Here is a 27,070-nt window from a genome sequence, read left to right as displayed (position 1 = left end):
TGACTCATCACCCTCTGCCATCTTATCATGGAACAATTAATCAGAGTGACTTCTCCTGAGGGCTGGGGGGAGAAGACTTAGAAAGCCTCACCTTGAGGGCTTTGAACCAAGCTGGATGCATTTGGGACATAGGTGAGCCTGAATGAGCAGGCTAGGGATGGGGTACCTTGAGTAACTGAGAGTGCAGTTATAGGGTATTCTTAGGTCTTTGATGGCAGGGAGGGTGATAGGATAAAGGAAAAACCTTGCCTGACTTGGGGAAAAAAGCATTGGACTTATTGGGAATTTGGAATTCAAGAGCAGCTGTACCACTTAGTAACTTTATGACCCTGGGTCAATCATTTCACCTAGGATCATGGGATTGAGAGTTGGAAGGATGATGTAGACATTATCTATTCCACCTCATTTTACAGATTAAGGAAGCTGAGACCCAGAGTGGGGAAGTACACAGTCAGTCAGTGACAGAGCTGGCTTTTTTTAATGCCTATGAATACTCTCTTCTCATCTCTGCTTCCTGGCTTCCTTGGCTTCCTTGATCTCCCAGAACAGATTCCATCATCTATAGGAAGACTTTCCTGATCTCCCTGGTTCCTTCCCTCTGAGATCATGCCCAATTTAGCCTATATCTCTATCTCATTTGTATATAGTAGTTCTCATATTGTTTCCCTCCATTAGATTATGAGCTGCAAGAGAGCCGATTCTGTCTTTTGCCTTTCTTTGTACACTAAACACTTAGCACTATGCCCTGCACATAGTAGGCATTTAATGGATCTTATTGACCGATTGACTACTCAGCTTCTCTCTCTAGGCCTCAGTTGCCTTATCTGTAAAATGAAAGGGCTAGATTAAACAATTAAACACTAAGAACAGTCTGTGTTCTAAGGTTCTCTCTAGCTCTGACATTCTGTTTTAAAGTCCATCCCTGCTCTGATATTTTATACTCTGTGGTCCCTTCAGGGCTAACATTCTGTGATTCGACCTTTCTGTTTTTGTTGGAGGATAGATGGGAGAGCAAATTGTACCATGTTCCTCCTTCCTTTCTTAGAATCAGCTGGTAGGGCTATTTCCTACTCTCATCTAGGCTACCTCTCTGAGCCACCCCCAGCTGACAGCTCTGTAGGGATGGCTTTGAGAACAGTAGCTCCAGTATCATTGTCTTCTCTCTTGGGGGCTCCATTTAATTGTGGGTATCTTCACTGACCTAGGCCTTCACTGACTCAGAGTCAGGGTACAGAAGGTATACCCCTGAAAGCAAGATGGGGCTGAGCTCCCAGGCCCTGGGCATGGGTTGCCCAATCTTCTTCTTATGCCTTCTACTCTACATGATGCCTTCTACTCAAGCAAGCCCCTATTCCTTCCAGCCAAATAGCTAAAGGGCTTTCTTACTTGAGGGACTGGGCAGGAAGGATATCTCACCTTTCGCGAGTGGAGTCCCAAGAATGAAGCTGATCTCATCACCATGGTCAGCTACATCACTTCGGGTTTTGATAATGATCCCAGAGGGGTCATGATGCTGGAACTCATAAAAGTAGACAGGAAGGCCAGCATCTGCCAGGATACAAGACCAAGTAAAAATCTCATACATCTGTGACACTTTTAAAGTGTACAGTATGTTTACCCACAACGACCCTCTGAGCAAGTACTAGTCCTTCTAGTAACTTGGTTTCAAAACCTCAGAGTCATCTTCAAGCCTCATCTGCCTTCACTGGCCACATCCAATCAGTTGCAAAGCATTGTTGTTTGTATCTGCTCCTCATCTGACAGCCTTTCCTCCCTCTGCTCTCTTGTAGCCACTAGCCTACTGCAGGATCTCATCCCCATCCTCCACATCGATGCTCAATTCCTATTCCTAAGGCCTGGCTCTGACCATGTCCTTCTGCCCAGCAATCATCAGAGGCTTCCCAGTGCTTTTAAGATAGCTCTGCTGTTTGGCATTTAAATTCCTTATGATCTGGCTCAAATCTTTTTTTCAATTGGCTTCATATTATTTGCCCTCACACAGTCTATGTTCTGGCCAAACTGGTCTAACTTACTGTTCCCCATGCATAAGATTCCATGTCCTGTCTCTGGGTCTTTGTATAGGCCTAGAATATGCTCCCTCCTTACCTCTGCCTTTTAAGAAAAAAAATAATAATAGGTAACTTTTATATAGTGTTTATGATGTGCCAAGCTAAGTGCTTTAAAATGATCTCATTTGATTCTCACAACAACCCTGCGAGGTAGGTGCTATCATTATCCCTAATTTGTAGATGAAGAAACTGAGGTAGACAGGCTAAATGACTTGCCCATGGTCACACAGCTAGTAAGAGTCTGAGGCAGGATTTGAATGCAAGTCTTCCTGATTCCAGGCCCCACCAGCACTCTAACCACTGAACTGCCTAGCTGCCCCTAGGGTTCTTAGCTCCTTCAAACTTCAGCCACGTTCCACAAGAGGACTTTCCTGATCATCCCGTTTGTTAGTGCTCTCTCCGCCTTTAAATTACTTTGTATATATTTTGTGGGCAGGGAGGTAGTGCAGTGCATAGAGCTCCGTGCCTGAAGTCAGGAAGACCTGAGTTCAAATCCAGCTTCAGATTCTTGCTAGCTGTGTGACCCCTGGGCAAGTCACTTCACCCTGTTGGCCTCAGTTTCCTCATCTGTAAAATGAGCTGGAGAAGGAAATGGCAAACCGCTCCAGCGTCTTTGCCAAGAAAAACCCCAAAGGGGACACGAAGAGTCAGATACGCCTGAAAGGACTGAACAGCAGCAACAATATATTTTTGTATTTACTTATGTAAATGTCCATGTTATTTCTTCCCAGCAGAAAGTAAGGTCCTTAAGGCCAGATACTGGTTTTTTTTTTTGTCTTCTAACACCTAGCAGAGTCCCTTGCACATAGAAAGTGCTTAATAAATGCGTATCACATGAAGGAAGGAATATAAGAGGTACAAATTTTATATCCCCATCTTAGAGGAGGAAACTAACTCACCAAGGTTAAGACACGAAGCTGCTTGATTTGCTAGGGCCATACAGGGAGTGAATGTTAAAGTTACAGTTTGAACCACTGTCTCTGGACTCCAAATCTAACATTTATCTCCGCTGTACTACAATGCTTCTTGAAAAAAGGGACCGGTGGCACGGGCAGCCACCCCATAGTCGTACCTGTTGACCTCTTCCACCTGTGATACCCCACCATCTTTCAAGGTCCAACTCAGTCTCCCTTCTATGACTCTGACCATTTTAGTCCACAGCGATCTCTACTTACATCTCTAATGACACCTAACAAACTACTCTTGTATAACTTATCACATATTTAAAGCTGGACAGGACCTTAAAATGCAAAATGTTAGAACATGGAAAACGCTGTTAGAATTGGAAGAGATCTTTGATCATAGGATATGCTAGTTGGGAGGGACTTTGGAATAAAGTTGGAACACAGAGTGTTATAGCTAGGTCCTTAGAATGTTAGAAGGTAGAATGTTAGAATTGGGAGGAACCTAAGCATAGAATGTTAGAAAGGGGCCTTGTTCTCAGAGAGGGAGCTAGGGAGATCTGGAAGGGGCCTTTGAATATTGAACATTAGTGCCTAGAGTGTTGGGAGAGACCTGAGAACACAGACTATTGGTGCATAGATTATGAAATGTAGAAGGAATCTTAGGACTCAGAATGTTAGAGCTGGAAGCAACCCTTCAGATAATTCAGTCCAATTGCCTCAGTTTATACATTTTGAAATGAAGGCCTTGCCTTTTGCAGTAGTCATTTGAGTATATGTTCTTGTCTCCCTAGCTCCCTTTCTGAGAACAGAACTCCTTTCTATTAATTTATATATTCCCCCACCCCTACCCATCACCCTGACCAGTGCCAAGCATTGGGTATTGTATTCAGTAAAAGTATCTGGTGAGGGAAGTGACCCACTCTGGGCCTAACTTGGGCCAGGCCGTTGTTGTGGGGATGGGGGTCACCTCTGTGACGACGTGCCGTCTGAATAGCTGATACCACAAAAGTCGCATCTCCAACCAGCTCCAGGATATTATTTCGGGTCAGAACCCGTTGCCCAAAGTTTCCTTTTTGGAACGTAGTTTCTCCTACATACTCTTTTATCACCAGAGGAATTTGGTCTTTGGTGATGTTCTGGAAGGACAAATGAGGGGAAGGAGGTTAAGATAGCTTAGGACTAACTCCTTTCTGCCTCCATTCTATCCCTCCTGCAAACCATGACTCATTGTCAGAATAATCTGCCTTCTGTATAGATGGTTATATCAGTCCTTTGTTCAGACATCTTCACTGGCTCCCAGCTGCCAACTGAATAAAGTTCAAGCTTCTTACCTGGCATTCAAAGTCCTTCATAATGTGGCACTGCCCCACCTTTCCAGTATGATTTTTATATCATTCCTTTCTATATTATGGTGCAATTGAGTTGTATTACTCTCTTTCTCCTCAATGTGCCCTTAATATCCCCACCTCCATGCTTTCAAAACGATATTTCCTATGTCTAGAATGCCTTCTTTCCCCCTTTTTACCCACTCAAGTCCTGGCTAGTTTTTAAGCCCAACTGAACGACCACTTCCTCCAGGAGGCTTTTCTCCATCTTTCTGGTTGATAATGACATTTCCCTCATCACTTAGCCCCTTTTGGGGCACCTCTTTAGTAATGCATTCATCATATATTATTGCCTATTGCTGTTATCTGTTTCGTGACAGATAAGAGGAAGACCTAGAAAAAGGCTTTAACACATTGGCTAAATTCTCTATGAAGGATTTATTGAAGGCCATGGACAGGAATCATAGAGTATGAGTAATCAGAGAGAAACTGAGATCTGCCCTGGAGGAAGGACTAACCACATCTACGAAATCATGGTTCCTCTAAGCATTGATGTCTTTAAAAAAAAGGAAAAGAAAAAAAAAGCATTGATGTCTGTAACTCTCTGACGGGCACAGAGCTCTCTGATGGGCAGAGATTATTTTATCTAAACTTGTTCTCTTCTCTAGCACTCAGTATAGGACTCTATAGTAAACATTCCTAGTATCACAGATTTAGAGCTGGAAGTGGCTAGCCTTGGAGGTCATCCAGTCCAACTAGAGGCTCAATGACCAAGGTCACATAGATAGGAACAAGAGCTAAGGTCCAAACTAAGGCCCTCTTGACTCCAAATCCTATGCTTTTTCCATTAGCTAGGTCCTGATTGTTGCAAGTAAAGAATTTAAATTTGCATTGCATATTTCCATTGGGCTGGAACCAATGACTATACTTTACATAATTTTAACTTTGAATGATATGAATTCAAATACATATAACCACTTCATAAACTAATGCCTAACTGTATACCATGCAGCATCTCCCATGGTTATTGAATCTGTGAATGAATGAATTGAATTTATTGAATAATGACCAGGGAAATAGCTTTAAAGGAGAAGGGAACAAACATTAATTAAGCATCTGCTAGTGCCAGGCACTGTGCTAAGCTGCTTTACAAATATCTCATTTGATCCTTAAAGGGGAAGAATGAATGGGGAAGGGGCTGTCCCATTAAGTTGGTGCTGAAGTTATCTCTGCCCTCCCTTCCTGTCCCCCCCCCCACCCCCCTGCTATTTCCCTATGCCAATGAATGCCCAAATTTGAATCCTTTTTAATTATAGCAACACCTAGTGTTAAGTCCAGCCTTGGTACAGCCTAGGGTTGGTTGGGAAGCTCCAAAGAAGGCTCAACATGAGGTCTAGAAAGAGGAAGTGCTTTGTCCAAAATTCCTTAGTGCTCTGACCCCAGGGTTCCTTTCACACTACCAAACAGAAGCAGATGAGCCTCTGCCAAATGAGGCCCCATTAAATGGAACTAGACTCAGCTACTCAGTGATCCAGAAGGAAAGTGATTTGACCCAAGTTTCCAGTTGGCTTTCTGTCCACTAGGTTGCAGAAGCCCATCTCATGGAGTGCTCCACCACCAGGAGAAGTTGCCCCTTGACACCCCCTGCCCTGGTCTTGTCTCCCTGCCCCAGAACATGGCTTCTTACCAGCATCAAGGAGAACTGCCATAGCAGATCAAGGATTTTAGATCTAGTCATTATCCAAGGGTTGAGTGGAACTTTCATGATCTGAGGATGAAATGGAATCTCTAAGGTGACCACAGATTTGGTGCAAATCCATATGCAAGCAATGAGGGTGAAGTCAGTTAAAGAGATTTAGGAGGGAGCCTGCTCTTTTTTGGGAGGGAGTGGGAGGTCCTGCTGGACTCCAGTTTTCTGGTTTTAGTACAGATCTGGAAGAGGTTTTATAGTGATAGTATAAGATCTTGTAGTCTCTCTCACTCATTTTACAGAAATGGAAAAGAGGTCCAAGGGGGCAATGATTTATCTAAGGTCATACAAGCAGTAAGTTACACAGTCAATGTCCACCCCACTCCCAATACACACACAGACACACCTTGGCCTATTAGCAGAGGTGCTCTGGTAAATTTTTAACAACTGGCTCTCCGGAAAAAAAGCACCTAAGATACACTTTTAAGTTTAATTTGCATTATTAACATTTTCTTCATCATTTTCATAAATCTAGACAATCAACAAAACAATAAATCAAGCCCTAATTTGTATCATTTGCCAATTGCAGAGGTTTTGCCAACTGCTCACATTGAAATTTTAACAATGGGCTTTGGGGCTGGTGCCAGCCCATCCCTGCCTATAAGCACACATTCCTAGGGATTCCAAAGACAAAGGCCACGTGCATCTGGTGTCTTGCAAAAGCTCACATTTCAACACTTTCTCCCACTACGATTCTGGGAGAAAAATAGGGCAAGGACTCTTACTTCCATTTTATGTATGACTTCTCCATGGTCACATGTGACTGAGGCAGGATTCAGGCCCCTGAGTCTTTCTGCTCTGATATGCTTTTGCTCTCTGGGAACAGCCTTATGCCACTTTTGGAGAAGCATTTGCAGGATCAACATGAGGGAAATGGGTTTGGCTCTATTACCTGGAAGCACCCATGAGGTGGGCCCAGGGAAGGGGTTCCCTGTAGACTCACGTGATTTAAAAGCACCTGTCCTCACTGCTTGTTGGTGCCTGTAATACTTCCCTCAAAAGACAGAACTTTATACTTCACAGAGAGGCAGGACCTTAGGAACAGAGTTCCTCTTGGAATGGAGAACGCTGGCATTCAATCAACCTAAAAATGGTGGGGAGTGGGAAGAATGGTAGACTAGGGTCTGCATTTTGGTTCTTTTAATTGTTAGTTGTGTGACCTTGGATAAATCACTTCCTTTCTCTGAGTCTCCAGTTTTCTCATTTGTAAAGTGGAGATAATAATGCATCATGATGATGCTGTTGCATAGACCTGCATAAATAATGTAAAGAGGTCTGCAAATTCTTCTCTGTCATGGAAGAGGAAGCTAGTACTATTCTAGTTCTTCGGGACTGAGAATGGGAGCAGAGGTGGCCCTTTCATTCTAGAGGGGGAGGATAGTATAGTGTGGGAGAAGGGTGCAGAAAGGGGGAATTGGGGCCGTCACGATATGTCCAGCAGCTGCCCAGGCTGGATAGATGTAACATGAAGCAAACTCCAGCTACTCCATTTCCTCTCCAGAACTCCTGGTCCAGATCATAGAATCTCAGGATATCAGCTTAGAACTTAGAACAAAGGATGTTAGACATAGGGGACCTTAGAACACAGCGTGTCAGAAGGCAAGGAGCTTAGAACACAGAATGTCAGAGAGGCAAGGTACCTTAGAACATAGCATGTCAGAAGGCAAGGAACTTAGAACACACATCAGAAGGCAAGGAGCTTAGAACACAGAACGTCAGACAGGCAAGGGACCTTAGAACATAGCATGTCAGAAAGCAAGGAGCTTAGAACACAGCATGTCAGAAGGAAAAGAGCTTAGAACACAGAATGTAAGAAGGCAAGGAGCTTAGAACAGAGTGTCAGAAGGCAAGGGAGCTTAAAACATAGGACATCAGAGAGTCAAGGGAGCTTAGAACACAGAAAGTCAGAGCTGTAAGAGACTTTAGAATAGAGAATGTGAGAGCCAGAAGGGGCCTCAGAGACCACCTTGTCTAACCCTCTCAGTTGACACATGAGGAAACTGAGTCAGCTCAGAGATAGGAAGTAACTTACCCAAGACCACACAATTAGTAAGTAGCAGATTAGAGACTCGAACTCAGACCTCCTGGTGGTCCAGTTTGCTTTCCACTGGACCATGGGGCCTTCAGCAACTTAGTACCTGGTTAGCTTCTGGTGCTGGCAAGTCTCTGTCCTTATCTCTGTTTTCTTAATAACCCCCATTTATGTGTTATGAGGAATCAGCCAGGCTTAGGTGTGGATGCTGAGGGGTCTAGGGGTCTAGGAGTCTACGTCCCGCTCTCCCTCCCTGTCATGCCCCCTTCCTACCTGTCCCCCTACGCCCTCTCGTGTCTTACATGAGGGAGAAGCCAGTTGAATTCTATCCTGTTCACACCCAGGAGGTAGGGAATCTGTTGAAAATTCCCTTGAGCCAGAAGCGCTTCAGGGCTGTCAGTGAAAACGATTCCATCCACCACAGCAGGTACAAACCAGATGGTCTACGAGACAAGTCAAGTTTAGTCTTGGGCTATGGCAGAGACAAAGTCCTGCCTCAGTGTCCCTAAGTCATCCTGCTCAAAGTGAGTGGGACTGGCCAGGGCTTCGTGATTTGCAGGCTGCTAGTGCCCTCTGGTGGGCACAGGCTGCTCCAGCAGGTGTGTAGTGACAGGGCCCCTGGAATCTTCCCTGTCTCCACCCCTTGACATCTCCACTAGCCCTTCTGCCTGAAATGGCCAATGTTAGATAGTGAGATCTAGAGCTGGAAGCTGCCTCATCTCACTTTACAGAGGAAGAGCTCTAAACCCAGAAAGGGCATGTGACCTGCCCAGAGTCATACGAGTGTGTGGGGAGCACGAGTGGATTGGCCTGGAGGTGGGGTGAGAAGTCCTTGAAGCACGTGCAGGTATCCTTGCCTGGTTTCAGTCCAAGCAGCTGGGTGGAAACTTAGGGGTGCACCAGTCTCCAGCCGTATCTGACTAGGGCACTAGAATTGTGAGATGACCAAAAGTTATGGTGCCACTGGAAAAACTGAGGATCCAGGGATTGTAGAGCCAGGACTAAATGGGCATAGAAAGTGGGGGACAGCACCCCCTATGTGCTTCTCTTTCCCTTGAGGCTTTAAGGAAAGACTACATAGATCTGCTCCTGAGGGGTCAAGGAGAGGCAGCAGCCCAGTGCCCCATTGTGAGCACAGTACTCCCTTGATCTCAGGTAAGTGAATCTTCTGCAGGTGACCTTGTGGGTTGGGGACAACCAGAGATCACATCAGAGGTTCTATCACTGGTTGAACTTGAATAGAGGTCATAGCAGGCCCCCAGAGTAGCTGTGGTCAGTGGCAGTGAAGGTCACCCATTGTGTATGCCTGACCACCGAGTCATCACATCTTCCAACTCTGCAGTCAATGAGAAAGTTTCTCATCATCATACAGTAACAATTCCTCAGGAATGCAAGGCCAGGAACAAATTTACTCCAGGCTTGTACATCACCTCTTAGGCCAAGACCAGGCAGGGAATATCTGTGCATGCTTCAAGGACTGGCCCTTTGGAGGCCAATCTACCTTGTTACACACACCCACACACACATGTGCACACGCTCATGCACACACACGTGTGAGTGGTATACATATGTGTATACACAAATATATAGAGATAAGTATATATATGTAGAATGCATATACATACAAATATATGTACACAAATGTGCATGAATAAATATACACACACAGCGTGTCTACACACAATTAGGTACATCTATAGATTTGGATCTATATCTATATGTGTATATGTACACGTGCACATGTATGCACATGTCTATATGTACTAATTGTGTATGTATTGATGTATGTATATGTAAAGATATACATATGTATATATGTAGGTACATGTATGTATGTGTATATACCCCCAAATGTGGGTGTATGTGTGTATGTATACGTATATATGTATATGTTTATATATGTGTGTACACATATGTAAAGGCAGCCAGGCGGCACAGTGGATAGAGTGCCAGGCCTGGAACCATTTCAAATTCAGCCTCAGATATGTACTGGCTATGTGACCCAGGGCAAGTCACTTCACCCTGTTGGTCTCAGTTTCCTTATCTGCAAAATGAGCCGGAGAAAGAAATGGCGGACTAGTCTAGTATCTTTGCCAAAAAATTCCCAGATGGGCTTGCAAAGTGCTGGACACCACTGCAAATGACTGAACAACAACAACACACATGTACATATGTAATTATATACACATACACATATGTATGTATGTATATATGTATGTATCTAGAGATATAAACATACTCTAGTCAAGACAGCATCCTTTTAATGGTAAAACCTCCCTGTTCCACACCAAGGATCTGGACTGAACACCCCCACCCCCAACCTACCTAGGAATCTCTGCAAAGGGGTAATTTTTGCATCTGGTCTCTGTCTCACCAACACTGAGCCAGATAAAGACCACTTGGGCAAGTCCATAAAGTTTGGAAATCACAGCCAACGTACCTCCAGAGGGTTATTGTTGGGGTTCAGCTGGAAGAATTTCTGTGGGTGAAGAGAAGACAAGGTTGAGGTGGATTATAAACAGGTTTGGGGACTAGACTGAAACAAAGAAGCAGGATAGTTTATTTACCCTATGTGGGAGATCTAAGGGCCTAGGAGGGTGGGTCCTATCCATGTACAGCCCAGCCCAGTTGAAAGGAGGGAGGGAACCTAGGAAAAGACAGAGAGAACTTCCTTCCTCATCTGTAGCCTTCACCTTACACTTTTATGGCACGGGTTTGGATTTAGTTCATTCACTCCAGATGAATTATGGGCAATATGAGTACGGGGGGAAATGTGACTTGTGGGGATTGAGGATGGGCAGTTTCTGAGGAGAGAGTGAAAGAGAGAGAGACAGAGACAGAGAGAGAGAGAGACAGAGAGAGAGACAGAGACAGACAGAGACAGAGAGACAGACAGAGACAGACAGAGACAGAGACAGAGTGACAGAGAAACTGAGGGCTTAGACACAAATTGAAAAATCAATCCAAACACCAAACTATAAGGCCTCCTCCATGTTGGACAGCGTATTGAGATCCCCAGGCCAAGGTTGGGGCCAGGATGAAATCAAAGTCAGACAAGGAGCCCTCTTCGACATTAGTGATGACAGCCACCCCAAGAAAAGATTTGTCTTTCCTTCCTATGGAGGAAATGAGTCCCTGAGAGGGGGGACTCTACGGGGAGGAAACAGTAGGCAGGGACCATGTGCTCCCAATTCAGGAACCCTACCAAGGGCATTTGGGCATTGTCGGAATGAACAAGGGGATGAGTAACTTTCATGGGATTTAGAGCATAAAGGGACTTTAAAGATCATCTAATCTGTTCCCCTCATTTTACAAATAATGATGCTGAAAAGGTCAGGGATGGAAAGAGAATTGCTATGGACTACATAGACATACATATGGGCAGTATTGGAATTCAACCGGGGTCCTCTAGCTTACACATTCAGTTGGTAGTGCTACCTCTGGAAGCATGGTGGAAGGCTCTGGGGGAGAGGGATGATGCTGTTCCTCTCCACAGTGAGAGGACCTGACTCCAGGACACCAAGGGGTCTTGAGGAAGGTACAGCTCCCAGAGACCCAAGATGATTCTGAGCCAACATAGAATCACAGAAGAGAAGTTTGGAATAGAGTTTAGTGGACCTGGTCACATTCCAACTGTGCTTGCTGCTTGGATCACCCTGATCAAGTCATTTAATCTCTGGCCCTCAGTGTCCTTAGCTGTAAAATGAAGGGTTTGATGTAGGTGATCTCTAATGACCCTTCCTTGACATCAGGGACTGTCTTTTTGCTTCCCCAATGTATAGTGCCTGGCACATACTAAGTGCCTAATTAAAAAAATGCTCTAAATGTATGATCTTAGGAGGTCTTTGGGGGGAAAAGAGTAAGAAAGTTATGTTCCTGGGAACCATGGATCTATTGGTGATGTCAGGAAACCCTCAGTGAGTTGGCAAAACTGGTGGAAGGGGGCCAGGCTAAGGTCAAACCTTTGTGAGTCTCATGACTAAGGGCTGGGACATCAGTTCAGAATCAGCCCTTGCTTAGAGAGATTTTTTTCTTTCCTTTCTGGGACCACCTACCATCTCATCAGACAACTTCTGGATCTCCTTCTCCGACTTTGACCTGAGGCACTGTACCAGGGCCTGGGTACTGTTAGTAGCACAATTGGCCGCTTTAGCAATTCTCTATGGGTAGGGAGAACAAGAAGTCAGCAACATTTCCCTTTGGTTTCATGCACTTCCCCCTAGGTCTCTCTACTCCAATGGCTCCTTCTGGGATAGCAGAAGGACCCCAGGGACAGCTCTTTTCCTGGAGAAGAGGTGTCCTTAAATCTATGGAATAGTCTCCTCTACATCCCAATTCTTTGGGATGGACAGCCACAAATTTGGCTGGTGGCAGGGTTGAGGCCCTGAGTCCTTCTAACCTCCACCCCTTGTCCTGCACAGGAAGCCAGGATCTCTTCTATGAAGCTAAAGTCTTGCTCTCTAATGAAAGGAAGTATGGTTTAATGGAAAGAATACTACGCAGTCAAGAGATGTGGATTAGAATCTTGGCCTAGATACTCCTAGATGGCTTTTGGGTAGGGATCTTATGTAAACTTTGTGTCTCCCCAACTCCTGACCATATGGCTAAATATTTGCTATATTTGTATGACAAACTAGTCACTGAACTTCAGTCTGTTTCTTCATCTGTGAAGTAGGAACAGGAATACTCATAATACCTGCCTCACCAGATTGTAGAGAGCTGAATACTTAATATGTGAGCTATTCATATTACTAATGAGAACATCTAAGTACAAATGTCTCCCAGCAGCCCAAAGTAGGTCTGGGTTTGGCTCTCTAGGGAGTTCTTGGGAGTTAATCATCAGAGGGCTGTGACGAGTTCCCAATCCATTGGATTGTTGGGATTCAGACCAGTTTAGGGGAAGAAAAATGTTCCAGAAGCACCATTCAATGTGCCCAAAATAGAGCTAATCATCTTCCTTATGGAACTTGTCACTCTGTATTCCCCTACTGGCATGAATTCCCCCACCTCCACTGATGGCACTATCCTCCTCTTAACTATCTAGATTCCAAACTTCCTTGACTCAGTTAAAATCTCAACCCATCCCATTGCCTGTATGTACCACGTCCTCCATGAACTCTTCCCTGAGTTTGCCATTGGAAAATGTTCTCTCCTCCCTCACATTTTCCTAGGGTACTTTGCTTGGATCTCACTTTGTGTCTGTTGACATTCTATTTTGTATAATTATTTGTATACATGTTCTATTTCTCCTACTATGTTTTAATTAAGCTTTTTTGAGGGTGATAATTGTCATTTTTATCTTTGTAGCCCTGGTGTTGAGCATAGGACCTCACCCACAGTGAGAGCTTTGACTAGGGTGGGCCAAAGCCCTGATTGCCCCACCTTAGTTAATGATGGGGCAAATTTAGAAGGGTGCTCAAATTTAAAGGATGACTAATAGCAACATTCAGGACTGTTCTTCCTTCCTCCAAGTGTGATCCCCTTCACCCAGCCCCATCCTCAATGATGTTGGTCTTGTTCTAGAGTGCATTTCCCCAAACACTGGTTGGTCCTTTAGCAATGTAGAAAATGTCTTAGGATGAACTTCTTTCTTCTCCACACCTATCCTGTGACCACACCATGGGGAGGTAAGCTCCACCTCTTCTTTCTTCCTCCTGACTTTGTCCCAAATGAAAAAAAAAACCTAGTTATACCTTTGAACATAGTTGGCACATAAAAATATTTGCCACACATTTTTTGGGACATGACCAATATGGAAATTTGTTTTGTTTGACTATGCATATTTATTACAATGGTCTTATTTTTCTTTTTTTCATTGGGGGGGGATTGGAGGAAGAAAAAATAAATAATTGAAAAAAATTAATTAAAAATGTTTGTTGAATTGAATTAAAGAAGCATATCTCAACAGAGAGATCTAAGTTCTCCACCTAATTCTTCTTACACATTGGGGACTCTCCAAGTGTCACCAAGCCTGTCTGTCGGGACTAACAATGGTGCTGTCCTTTAGGGGAAGGGATAGTCTTTCTTAGTCACTCTGGAGATTGAGGGTACTGACCTTGGCAATCTTCAGTGGCTCATAAGAGATGAAGATCTTTATGAGGGCTGTTCCACTCTGAGAGATGGCCCGGTGGAAGAGGCCCTTGGATAAGGGAGACAGAATCTACAGAGACCAGGAAGAAGAAGGCCATAGGTGAAGAGCAGGGGTGTGCATTGTGGTGGGGGAGAGGAAGGGGGTTATTGTAGAAAGATTGCTGAGTTTGGAGTCAGAGTACTTGGGTTCTACTCTGTTATTATCTATATGACCTCTGGTAACAACTTCTCTGGACTCTCATTTATAAAATTAGGGAGTTGGGCTCTATGGTCCCTTCCAGGTATACATCCTATGTAGGAGCTCCCTGCTGGGTTGGGTATCTTCTACTGGGGAAGAGGGGAGAAGGAGAAAGAAATCCCCTTCCTTCCCCAGGAGAGAAATGGTTCCTTCCCCAATATTTGATTTTCTTTTTGACTCCCAAGACTCATACTACTTAGAACTCTCTCCTGCCTTTACTGTTTTCTAGAGCAGCTTTCTTTTTAAAAGGGCTTGTAGAGGTGAGACCAATCCTTTCATCTGCCAATAGCTATCCACTCTAATTCCTTCTAGCTTGACTGAAGAACTTCATAACTTAAAAAAGGGTAAAAAGTGCAGATCCACCTTTGCGCTTTGCCGAAGACCCTAATACTTTGTCGTCTCTGTTACCTTCCCCTTGCCTTCTATAATTTCATCAATTGGGCTGGGGGGAAATCACTTGTCCAGGGGATCTGGCGTGTCCTGACCAACTTGCCCCTATTACAGATCATAAATTTACTTTCAAAGGGACCACAGAATTCAAGTTCAACTATCACATTTTATAGATTCAGGAAAATGAGACCAGAGGAGTTGATGTGACTTGCCCAGAGTCACACGGAGAGTAGACATCAGAGTCAAGATTTGAAGTCGGGTCCTCTAACTCATGAACCACTATTTTACTATTTCACACTGGGCCCAGGAGCTAAAAGTCATGAGTGAACTTTCTTATCCCCATTTTGTGGCCTACTTCCCATTACCCCACTCACCAGCCCTGAAATACATATGGCTCCCGAGGACTGGCCAAACAGGGTCACAGAGCCGGGGTCCCCGCCAAAAACTCCGATATTCTCTTGCACCCAATGCAGAGCAGCTAACTGGTCCAGCAGTGCCCAGTTCCCTCGGGCATGGATATCTCCAGTGCTGAGAGTCAAAATCTGCTGAGAGTCTGGAGACCAGCTTCTGCCTCTAGTACAACTTTACCACCATCCTCCAGCTCTGTTGGCCCCCATGGCCCCACCCGTACTTGATCCCATCCTCACATGATGGGGGACCACATAGCCCCACCCTTAGTCCCAGGTTGCCCATCTCTGTCAGACCCTGCCCTGACCTATCCCTTTTCCAGCCCCCTCTCAGGATTCCTCCCAACTCTTACCTGAGGAAGCCCAGGATGCCAAGTCGATTCTGGATGGTAACCACCACTACATCCTCATGGGCAGATAGCATGGAGCCATCGTAGGTAGAGGCTGATCCCACCACAAAGGCACCACCAGGAAACCAGATCATCACCTATGGAGAGCCAAGCAGGTAGTTGCCCATATTTGCATAGCTGTTCTGCCATACTGACCATCTGGACTACCTCATATGCTACCATATGACCTTTCTGGCTGCCCATCATAGGCTAAAATGAAGGATTTTTGAAAAAAGTGACTTTCAAGCTTTCTTTTGTGTGTTATTTTCCCCTATTTGATTGTAAGTTCCTTGAGGGCAGGGACTTTCCCTATTTATATCTCCAGTGCTTATTAGCACAGTTCCTTGAGCGTAGTAGGCACTTAATAAATATTTATTGAATTGAATTGAATTTTAAGCTGTGCAAAGAGTGCTGGTCCAAAAGTCAAGAGATGTGGGTTGTAAACTAACTATGCCAGTTTGATTCAAAATCACCTATCAAATGCCTGCCATGTACAAATAGACTGTCCTCATGGAGTTTATGTTCTTTATGGGTGCTTGTTTATTTCCTTCGCCTTCAAATTACATTCTAATCTTCACACTATAGAAAGGTATAGCACAGTGACTGACACATAGGGAGTGCTTAATAAATACTTTGAACATAACCTATTTGTGAATAGAGATTGTTTTATTCCTTGTACTTGTATCCACAACATCTAGTACAGTATTTGACACATAATAGTCACTCCATCATCATCATCATCATCACTATCACCATCGTCATCATCATCACCACCATCATCATCACCACCATCATCACCATCATCATCATCATCATCACCATCATCATCACCACCACCACCACCACCACCACCATCATCATCATCACCATCATCATCATCACCACCACCACCACCACCATCATCATCACTATCACCATCGTCATCATCATCACCACCATCATCATCATCACCATCGTCATCATCATCATCATCATCACCATCACCATCATCATCATCACAACCACCACCACCACCATCACCACCATCATCATCATCATCATCATCATCATCATCATTATCATCATAGCTAGCATTTATATAGCTCTTTAAGGTTTGCAAAATGTTTTACAAACCATCTCATTTAATCCTCACAACAACCCTGGGTTGTTATGCTATTATTATTCCTATTTTATAGATGAGAAAATTGATGCAGGTGGAGGTTAAATGATTTTCCCAGGGTCACACAGCTAAGCTGTCTCTGAAGCATGATTTGGACTCAGGTCTTCCTGACTCCAAGTCCAATAGACAAGTCCACTATTCACTGTATTTTTCTCATGTGCAATCAAGAATCATAGGGCCATAGGTTTAGAACTAGAAGAGAGACAGTTCATTGTCCACCTGTAGTGGCTCTTCAGGATATACGTACAGAGTGACCAGCTCTATGAGCTGTTCAATTGCATTTCGTAATTCACCTGATAGGCGTTGTCATCCATTTGGTTTTTCTTCTGTGGATTGCCAAACCAAACTCTTTTGAATGAGTAGGATTCCTTTAGGAGGTTTTATAGTGTTCCAGGATTTGATACAACCAGCAAAATGTCCTCTACAGACATCTCTAGAACACCTCATCATCCAAATGGTATCCCAAGAATTGTACAGAAGTTGCACAAAGATTACCAGGGAAGTATAAGACAGTAAAAAGGAGGAGGGCTAATCAAGCACAATGGATAAAAAATAAACAATTGTGTGCTCCATTGGTATTCATGGAATGTCAAGAGACTGAGAGAAAGTGCTCCCAGTCTTGTTATACAGACCCCCTCTGTGGAGGGTTTACAGGAAGACATGGATAAAAGTGGAACAAGATGAGAAGACATGGCTGGATTTCAATCTGCATTGTTGGAGGGAATATCTACACTTATGAGCTCCATTGAAGAATCAAAGCAATACCATGCAGCCAGCTAGGTGGCACAATAGTTAGAGCACTGGAGCTGGAGTCAAAAGGACCTGAGTTCAAATCTAGCTTCCTACACTAACTAGTTATATGACTCTAAACAAGTCATTTAACTTCATTTTGTCAATTTCCTCATGTGTAAAATGGGGATGATAATATTTAGCTCCCATGGTTGTTGTGACGATAAGGTAAGATATTTGTAAAGAGCTTTGCAAACCACAAAGTGTTATATTGCATATAATGCTTTTATTATTTTGTATACAATTGCAAGCTATTATTGTTATCATTATTATTAGAATACTCTAAAGCAGCCATGGTCTCATCAGGAAAGCCTGCACTGTCCCCCGATGTAGATCATAACCTAACCATGCCCTTTCATTCTATGGGATTCTGGTTCATATCCTTCCACACACTGTTTATTGAGAATAGAGCCAATCAGCTGGAGGCTTTCCTAAGATTCTTTTCATCTTTGGCAGAGTGCCATTCCTTGGTTTTGCTATGTGACTGGTCCATGTACTTTTCTTACATGCTCTTGAAAATATCTGTTTTATCACTTCTCATGCCCACATCATCACATGTAATCAGTTGTAGTCTCCTTATACCTACTGGACATCTTCCATTACTTTTTGGGGCTCACCTGCAGTCAGTTTTGTTTCTTTGGAGATGGTAGTGTTCTATGATTGGAAGCTGTAACATTCCTGGGGAGTATTGGTGTTAAAAAGTTGGGTCCCAGCTCATTGCCCATCAGCAGTACCTACTTAGTTGACAGTAAACTTCTTAAGGGCAGAGTCTGTTCATTTTTCTTTATATCTCCACCTTTTAGCACAATGTCTTCATAGCAGGTTCTTATTAAGAGTTGGTTGGTTGAATGAATTGAGTATATGCACTGATGGACTAACTCAGTGGGTTACCCAGCCAGTTTCATCCCATATAGAATCTAGGCAATGTGGCTTTTGGACTTCACAACCTGTAGTGGGATGTATTGCATCTGATATAGGTCAATCAGGCCTTAGCCAAAGTGAGTGCATTCAGTTTAACTCAAAAAGCATTTAAACCAAGACTTGAGGAGAGTGTCTGACCTTGACTCCCAAGCAGGAAGAGTAGAATGGAGAGGTGGGCAAGCAAAAAGGAAGAAGAGACTTGAGAGCAGAGATAGAAGTGAGCCACAGCTTAGGGAGAAACTATGAGAGAACCTCTAAGATCTGGAATGATCTTGTACTGTGATCCAGAGAGAGCTAGAGGGATCTGTGGCTCCAGGGTAGTGAGAGCCCGCTGGAGGGATGGGACTGACCTGGGGACCTATTGTTTAATGAAACTACTAACCCCTCTTCTGATTAGCTGGGGGTGGTAGCTTCTCTGCCTTTTTATCTGCTGCCTTTCATTTAGATTGTGTGAACCTGTTATAAAATCCTATTGACCTGCAGAAATGCTAAGCTCTTGTGTGTATTTTATTTAAAGCTCACAAATTGTGTTTGTCCTTCATTTTTGAAGAAGACCATGACGTCAGGGAAATGATGATGTGACTTGCAGTTGACTTTGATTTGAGGGAGGGAGGGCTGTGCAAGGTCACCAGCCTCACTTTCTCCTCCAGTGCCATCTGGGTCCAGTGGCCTGATATTCATCAGGATGACTGGAGATGGCCCAGGATGCATTGGGAGACCCTGGCCCTTCCAGGCTAAGGTCTTTTCAGGTTCTCACTTTGAGTGAAGTAACGCCCATTCTGTGAAGAGCCCACTTTAAGAAGTTAATGAAGGAATGGCCCCTTTAATCCAAACTCGGAAAAAAAGAGAAATCAAACTGGGAGGCGATGACCATAGGGAGAGAAGGAAAAGAACATTTCTTATTATAGGGAGATGAAAGATTTGGCCAGCTGGGGATGATCTTGAGACATGTGGTTGTTAGGACAAAGAAGGAGAACGTTTATTAACCTGTACAAGGCTGGCACATGAAGTCAGAATTTAGACACTTCTAGAAATAAATCTTGAGCCAGTGGAATGAGGGCTGGCTGTGGGAAAGCTCGCTTTCATTTTTTACTTTTGGACAAAGAACTACTAGCTTTGCCACCTACTGGGCTACTTTCTCATTTCTCATAGCAACAACAGAAATTTCCTGAGTGACTATCACATATTGGGCAATGTACTGGGCTTAGTGAGGCTAAGTGACTTCTTACCCAAGGTCACTTTCCCTCTAGATTGGACTAAAGCTTTGAACATTCTATGTTCCAAGGTCTCTTAGAGGTCTGAAATTCTGTGTTCTAAAGCTCCTTCCTGCTTTAAAATATTATGTTCTAAGGTTCCTTCCAGTTGAAACATTCCATGATCTGTGAGTGATGAATGGCAGCTCAAATCTTATGGAAGGCCCCCTTATTTTCCCCCAGTATCCCTTTCTCCTCGAAAGAAAAGCTAGCTAGGCAGCTAGGTGGAACAATGGTTAGAATATGGGATGTGGAATAAGGATGACCTGAGTTCAAGTCCTGCCTCAGATCTTAGCTGTATGACCCTGGGCAAGTCACTTAACCTCTTTGTATCTCAGTTTTCCCACCTGTAAAATCAGGATAAAAATAGCACCTACCTCAAAGGGTTGTGACTTGTCCAGGGTCATACAGCTAGGAAGTATCTGAGGTAGGATTTGAGTTCAGGTCTTCCTGATTCCAAGTCTAGGATGCTTTCTGGGACATCAAGCTGTTGCCTGCCTTGAAGGAGATGCCTAACCTGAGAGAGCTGGGGAAGGTTGGGAAGGGGTGAAGAGCGACTCACCGGTAGCCGGCCTCCCCTCTGGGCATGGGCTGGTGTGTATATGTTCAGATACAGGCAATCCTCCCGGAATTGCAGCCATGTAGAGTATTTTTGGTTTGTAAAGTACAGGTTTGTGATTTGGCCCCAGGACTGTTGGAGGCACCTGCGTAGTAGAAAGTGAACTCGAGTATCCCTGTGTCCAGACAGTGTGCCCCCCCACCCCACTCCCTCAAATTTGACCTATTTTCAAGGTTCAGCTCTTCCAGAGAAACCTTCTCTGATCACTGCAGTGCCCAGCATAGAGCCGAACCAGAAGTAGTATCGATAATTCAATTAATAGCTGATCTGGGGAGGAGAGGCAGGAGTTTCAGGAAGCTTGACACCCACTGGGATAGGGTCACTAGGCCTCCTCCCTTGTCCAGCTTCCTTAATTAGCTCTCTCCTCAATGGATTAGCAGCAAGTCAGCCCGGAGGTGGGGAATGGGGCCAGGTGACTCCTCCTACTTTCTTCTCCCTCCTCAAGACCCCCAGAAGCTAAAGGTGAGAATCTCACGCAGGAGGGTAGGTGGTTGCATCTCTCAGGTCATCCCAAGGCTCAGGAGACTCTGGGGGAGCGAATCGCAGGTTGCCCACTGGGGGCTTGGCGAAAGGGACCCCCAAGTAAATGTTGACAATTGTTCCTCCTATGTGGAACTGCTTTCCACGGAGGACTCCGTACTTTGTGACTGCCACAGGTCGGCCTGACCTACCTAAGGGAGGAAAGGAGAGGAGGTTAGAGGGAGAGGTAGTGCGCTGTAATGAACGGATTGCCACACTTGGAGTTGGGAGACCTGGGTTCAAGTCCTGCTTCAGACAACCGCAACCTGTTGGGTCATGGGCAAGTTTCTCTCTCTGAGCTTTGGTTTCCCCAGCTGTAAAATGGGAATGTTAACACTACCTCATAGGCTTCTAAGACACTTTGGAAACCTTAAAGTGCTCTAGAAAGCTGAATTATTATTAACTTTGTGATTTGGGGCAAGTCCTTTGCCCTCACCCTCTGGGCATCAGTAATCTCCTATATAAGATAAAATGAGGAATTGGATTTGATAATCTCTATAGGCAGTTGTGTGGTGCAATGGATAGAGTGCCAGGCCTGGGGTCAGGAAGACTCATCTTCCCGAGTTCAAATCCGGCTTCAGACACTTACTAGCTGTGTGACCCTGGGCAAGTCACTTAACCCTGTTTGCCTCAGTTTCCTCATCTGTAAAATGAGCTGGCGAAGGAAACGGCAAACCACTCCAGTACCTTTGCCAAGAAAACCCCAAATAGGGGTCAGGAAGAGTCAGACACAACTGAAAAATACGAAACAACCACAACTTTTACTTTTGACCGTGATCCACAGAGTTCTTTCAGGGTAAAAGGCACACACCTCCATGCATATTTGCTCTCTACCTCTTAATCAAATTGTGAAATAGGTCAAGTTGGCTTTCAGCGGCCTCCACTCCTCCTCATGCTAGCACCTGGAATCAAGGACTTGGAATCTGAAAGGTTCCTGGGTTCAAAGTTTGCTTCTAGAATTTACCAGCGAAGGGACCAGGGGTAAATCTCTTGACCTCTCTGAACCTCAGTTTCCTCCATCATAAAATCGGAATGGCAGCACCTGTGCCTCCTATCTCACAGGGTTGTTGTGAGGCTCAAATATAGATTGACTTATAAACCTTAAAGCTCTTTATAGATGTCAGCGATGATGACAATGCTCAATCTGTGCCTAGCACATGCCTCTCCTCCATATCCCAGTCTTTGGACCATTCCTGGCTGCCCAAGGTGCAACCTGCACCCCTGATGATCTTTTTCCAGACCTGCCCTCCTCGCTAGCCATCCACATGTCCTTCTTTCTCCCTTTCGGATCAGAATTTGTGCTTTGTGCATTGCTAGGCAACAGTGAACCGGTCAGATAAGCTCAGGTGTTGTGCCACCCAATGGGCTATTTCTCCATTTGTAATAACAACCGACATTTCCTGAGTGATCACAGTCTATGGGGTAATTCCTGGACACATTTTGCAGATGTAGAAACTGAGACCCAGGGAAGCTATGTGACTTTCCCCCTGACGTCATATAGGGAGTAATAAACATCAGAGATAGGTCCTCTGACTCCATGGACAGCACTCCTTCCACCCACCACAATGTGTAGTCCCTTCCAGCTCAACCTCCCACCAGTTCACTTGGATCAGTGGCTTAAAAATAACTAATGTATTTGTGGGTGTTTTAAAGTCTGCCAAGTACTTTACATTATCTCTTATAAAAACCCAGTGAAGTAATAAGAACAAAGGCTTTATTAACCCCATTTTTTTCCAAGGAACATGATCAGAAATGAAGAGCAAGCAGCAAGGCCCAACAGTCCCTACTCTGGCACCCCCCGCCCCCACCCAGGCTTCTCTGCAATACCACTGTCCCACCCAGTGGCTGGAGCAATGGTGGCTGTGACTGTTCTAATCCATCTGCCACCCACTGTCCTTCTAATGGCTTCCAAACTCTCACCATCTGTTACTCTCTCTCTCCTGGAGTTACTTCATTGCTGGCTGCTTAGGAGTGAATGGCCCTCAACCCCTATCTTCTTCAGCTCTCTACTTTCCATGGCCCTTCCCAACTCTGCCTATCCCTTCTACTGGACCCTCTGGAATTCCTCTTCGAAAATGAAAATACTTCCCTTCATGATGGACCTCTTCTTCCCATAATCCTTCTATTCATTTGCATTCGCAGAGACCTGGCTTCGCCTAGATGACTCTACACCCATGGCCATCCTCTGCAGCACTGGCACTCTCTCTCTCTCTCTGTCTCTCTCTCTCTGTCTCTCTCTCTCTCTGTCTCTCTCTCTCTCTCTCTCTCTCTCTCTCTCTCTCTCTCCTTTCATAATGCCTTTCTCTTCTGCCCCTTCACACTGGAGGGGAAATCAGAATACTCCTGGCTCTCTATTGCCACTTCCAGACTCTTCCTAATTATGGAGCTACCTCTCCTCCTCCAAATCCTATGAGTGGATTCTAGCCACCATCAGTGTCCTCCTCTCCTATTCATGTAGTGCTAATGGAGTGGGAGGAAGCCACAGTAGGGAGCAGATGCGGCACACTACAAGTTTCTATTATCTAATTTCAACTGGGTGCTTTCCGCAGCAAGGCAATTCTTTCACTCCTCCACAATTGATTCCCTATTGCACTCCCCACAGAAGCTTTTCCAAACTTCAAGTCTCTCATACCTCTCCCTCTTTCCACCCTTTCCAGTGAGGACTTTGTTTTTTCCTTTATTGAAAAATGAAGGCCATTCCTGGTGCTCCCTCCTCTCCTCTTTTCTTCACTTCCAACTCCCTGACATCATCTTCTACTCTCTTCTTTCCTCCAGTCTTCAACAAAGAGCTGACCCTCCTCCAGGGATGTGCTGGTAAATGTTTAACAACAATCTCTAGGGAGGAGAATGCACCCACAACACACTTTTAAGTTTCATCTGCCTTCTTAACATTTTATCCATCTCTTTCTTAAGTCCAGACAATCAACAAAATAATAAATCAAGTCCTGATTTTTAGCATTTACCAGTTTCTGAAGTATTAAGTGCTCACACTGAACATTTAACCATCAGCTCTCACATAAATCCCCTCCCTTCTTCTTGCTAAGTCCATATCTTCTATGGGTGACCTTGATCCCACCCCCTGCCATCTTCTTTGGCAGATTGTCCCCTCAATCACATTTCTCAGGCTTCAGTCTCTATTAGTGGTTCCTTCCCTACTGCCTTCAAATATATTCATCTCCCCATCCTTAAAAACCCTTCACTGAATCCTGCCATTGCCTCCATCTCCTATCTCTCTTCCATTTCTTAGCCAGACTCAAAAAAGATGTCTAACTTATTACCTCCACTTCCTTTCCTTTTAACCAACTCCTTAACCCTTTGTAGTCTGGCTTCTAACCTCATCACTCAATTGAAACACCTCCTTCCAAAATTATCAGTAATCTCCACCAAATTTAACGTACTTTGTGGTTTTGGTTCTCATCCTTCTTGATCTCTCTGCTGCATCTGACACTGTTAACCATCCTTCTCCTTCTGGATGTTTTCTCTTTTCTGTGTTTTTATGAAACTATTCTCTGGTCCAGTGGATAGAACACTGAACTTGGAAACAGGAAGATCTCACTTCAAATCCCACCTCAAAAGCTTACTAGCTAGCTGACCCAGGGCAAGTCGCTGAACCTTTTTCAGCTTCATTTTCCTCATCTGAGTGGGGAATAATGGGCATAATGATTACGCTGGTCTCCTAAGGCTGTTGTGATGATAAAAATTAAGCAGTATTTTGTAAAGTGCTTTGCAAATCTTAAAGCAGTATTATTATATTACTCTCTCCTGGTTCTTTTATCACTTGTCTGACCATTGTTGGCTTGTCATCTATATCATACCCCCTAACTGTGGGGATTCTCAAGGTTCTGTCCTAGGCCTCCTGGACTCTTTTCTCTCCAGTGGAGTTAAACTCAAGTGGAAATTGATCCTTGTGGTAGAACATTGACTTAGAAAGCCACAGATGAATATTATTTATGTTGTAATATATTTTTGTTTCTGTTGTTAAACACTTTCCAAATTCCATTTTAATCCTATTCAGCACTCTGGAGTCTTGCTGGCCACACACCCCAGGGGGCTGAGAATCCAACAACTCTGTATACTCTGTCTTGGTGACCTCATCTGCTCTCACGGGTATAATTTCCATCTCTAAGCAAATGACTCGCAGATCTATATACCCCAGCCCTAGTCTCTCCCCGAGCTTCAGTCCTGAATCACCATCATATTGTTCATTTCAAATTAAATGTTCTGGAGACAACTCAGACTCAACATGTCCCAAACAGAGCTCATTTTCTTCTGTCCATCCCCATCCCCACGCAATTCTCCTCCACCCAAATTCCCTATTTCCCATCCTTCTAGGTTCCCAGGCTCACAGCCTGAATGGAATCCTTGACTATTCATTCTCCCTCATCCCACGTATTTAATCAGTAGTTAAAGCTTTGTTTCTACTACTACAACATCTGTCACAACTGACCTCTTCTTCTCTACTCACACAGGTGCTGCCTTGGTTGATATGGTGGTTGGTTTTCTGACCTTCTCTTGGGGTTCATTTTCACCTGGTTTTACATTGGTTGGGGGAACCATATTCCCGTGATGAAGAGGAAAGTTCTGGACTCGGATGTGGACATGTGGGTTCTAATTTCTGCTCTGCTATCTACTAGCAGAGCATGACTTCAAGTAAGCCAGTGTCTCCCTCTGTGCCTCAGTTTCTTTATCCATAAAATGAAGGAGTTAGTTTAGGTTATTCCAAACTCTAAAATCTTATGATCCTATGATCTGTGTTCAAATCCTGGCTCTCTATTGGCTTTGTGACTCTGAGTAAGTAATTCCACCTCAGTCTCAGTTTTCATTTGTAATATGGCAAAGATTATGCTCATACTACCTGTCTCATAGGATTATCATAAGGAAACTTATTTAGAAATCTTAAACTTTAAGATTTAATTTAATTTAAAATTTAAAATATTATAGAAATGGGAGGACCTTACACATGGAAGAACTTTTAGGAAGTAAAGAGAACGGGCCAAACTCCAGGGATGGGAGCTGCCATCAGGGTCAGGCTTCCCTACTGGGTGCCAAGACAAGCTGTGCTTGTATATCTAAACTCCCCTTCTCGCTAAACAATTGAAAACATTCTGTGTTTTACAGCAGTTCCAAGTGTCAAACTCAAATAGAAACAGAGGCCATGAAACTGTGTAGAAGTATCCTTGTGGGCTGCATATTGATTTAGTTATAAAATCTAATGTTATCTATGTTTTATTGTGTTTTAATTTATTTTGCTAAATATTTTTCAATTATATTTTAATCTGGTTTGGTCTGTCCTTGGGAATGTTCTGGGGCTCATGAGGCTCATGGGCTATGTGTTTGACACCTCTATCCTGTAATCTATGATTCCTATTTTATAGATTTCATTCTCTTTTCTTGCTTTTGTCCTCTCCCCTAGATGATAGAGAGAGGTATGGAAGAGTCTTACCCAAAGCTGGGAAGCAGACGGCCAGGCTTATCCACACCAATGGCAGCATCCTCCTGGTGACTGAACAGGATTTGACCAAGAGTTTCCAGTTGATGTGAGTAGAAGACCAGTGAAGGGGATGATAGAGTCTGTCCAGGTGAACTCTGACTCAGGAGCTGGCTTTTATCTGCCTTCTATTATTACTAGGGCTGGAAAGAACTCCCGAGTAAACCAGAAAACTCCACCCACAAGAATTTGAGTCTCCTCCTCCTGTGGTGATAGAAGATGTCAACATACAGTTGTGATAACCATAGAACTTTGAAAAGAGGCCATAGATGAAGCCAAAAAGTCCTTTTATCATAACTGAGAAAACCCTGCTTAATGGAATATATTTTTTTCTTTTGGCCTGAAAGTCTTCCCTCCTTAATTCTATTCCCCACAAATTCCGGTTAACAACAATTGAGATAATAGGGGGCTTTAAGGTGCTTTTACATACATTATCTCACTTGATCCTCACAGAAACTCCATAAAACAATCACCAAGAGCAATATTCTTCTATTATACAGAAGAGGAAATGGAGACTCAAAGAGCTTGAGTGATCATGTGGTCACATCACTAATGTCAGATGAAGGATTTGAACCCAGGTTTCTCTGGACCCTAGGTTTGCTTGTTTTCCCTTTCCCCATATTGCCTCCAATCAGATTCTGGAGGCTGGAAGGGACCTTGGAAGGCCATCTAGGCTGGGAAGCCGACCACCCAAAACTGGAGCAGAGTCTCTCCTGTTTTTAAAGAC

General features: G+C 44.1%; 1 protein-coding gene across 1 annotated transcript in view; it reads right to left on the bottom strand.

The window, feature by feature from the left end:
* The window catches only part of CES4A (carboxylesterase 4A), a 30,159-nt gene extending 3,801 nt beyond the window's left edge, over positions 1-26,358 (bottom strand). Inside the window, exons 1-12 of the mRNA XM_036750055.1 lie at positions 26,299-26,358; positions 20,812-21,007; positions 20,280-20,421; positions 15,560-15,693; positions 15,174-15,327; positions 14,137-14,241; positions 12,137-12,241; positions 10,522-10,560; positions 8,384-8,524; positions 5,987-6,067; positions 3,942-4,110; positions 1,417-1,548 (exon numbers count right to left, since the gene is read on the bottom strand). Coding sequence (XP_036605950.1) covers positions 1,417-1,548; positions 3,942-4,110; positions 5,987-6,067; positions 8,384-8,524; positions 10,522-10,560; positions 12,137-12,241; positions 14,137-14,241; positions 15,174-15,327; positions 15,560-15,693; positions 20,280-20,421; positions 20,812-21,007; positions 26,299-26,347 — 1,447 coding nt within the window. The 5' untranslated portion in view covers positions 26,348-26,358. The remainder of the gene's footprint in view (positions 1-1,416; positions 1,549-3,941; positions 4,111-5,986; positions 6,068-8,383; positions 8,525-10,521; positions 10,561-12,136; positions 12,242-14,136; positions 14,242-15,173; positions 15,328-15,559; positions 15,694-20,279; positions 20,422-20,811; positions 21,008-26,298) is intronic.
* Positions 26,359-27,070: the final 712 nt, after the last annotated feature.

Source organism: Trichosurus vulpecula, chromosome 3, assembly GCF_011100635.1.
Source record: "Trichosurus vulpecula isolate mTriVul1 chromosome 3, mTriVul1.pri, whole genome shotgun sequence".
NCBI lineage: Eukaryota > Metazoa > Chordata > Mammalia > Diprotodontia > Phalangeridae > Trichosurus > Trichosurus vulpecula.
This window is presented reverse-complemented; position numbering and strand designations above follow the sequence as displayed.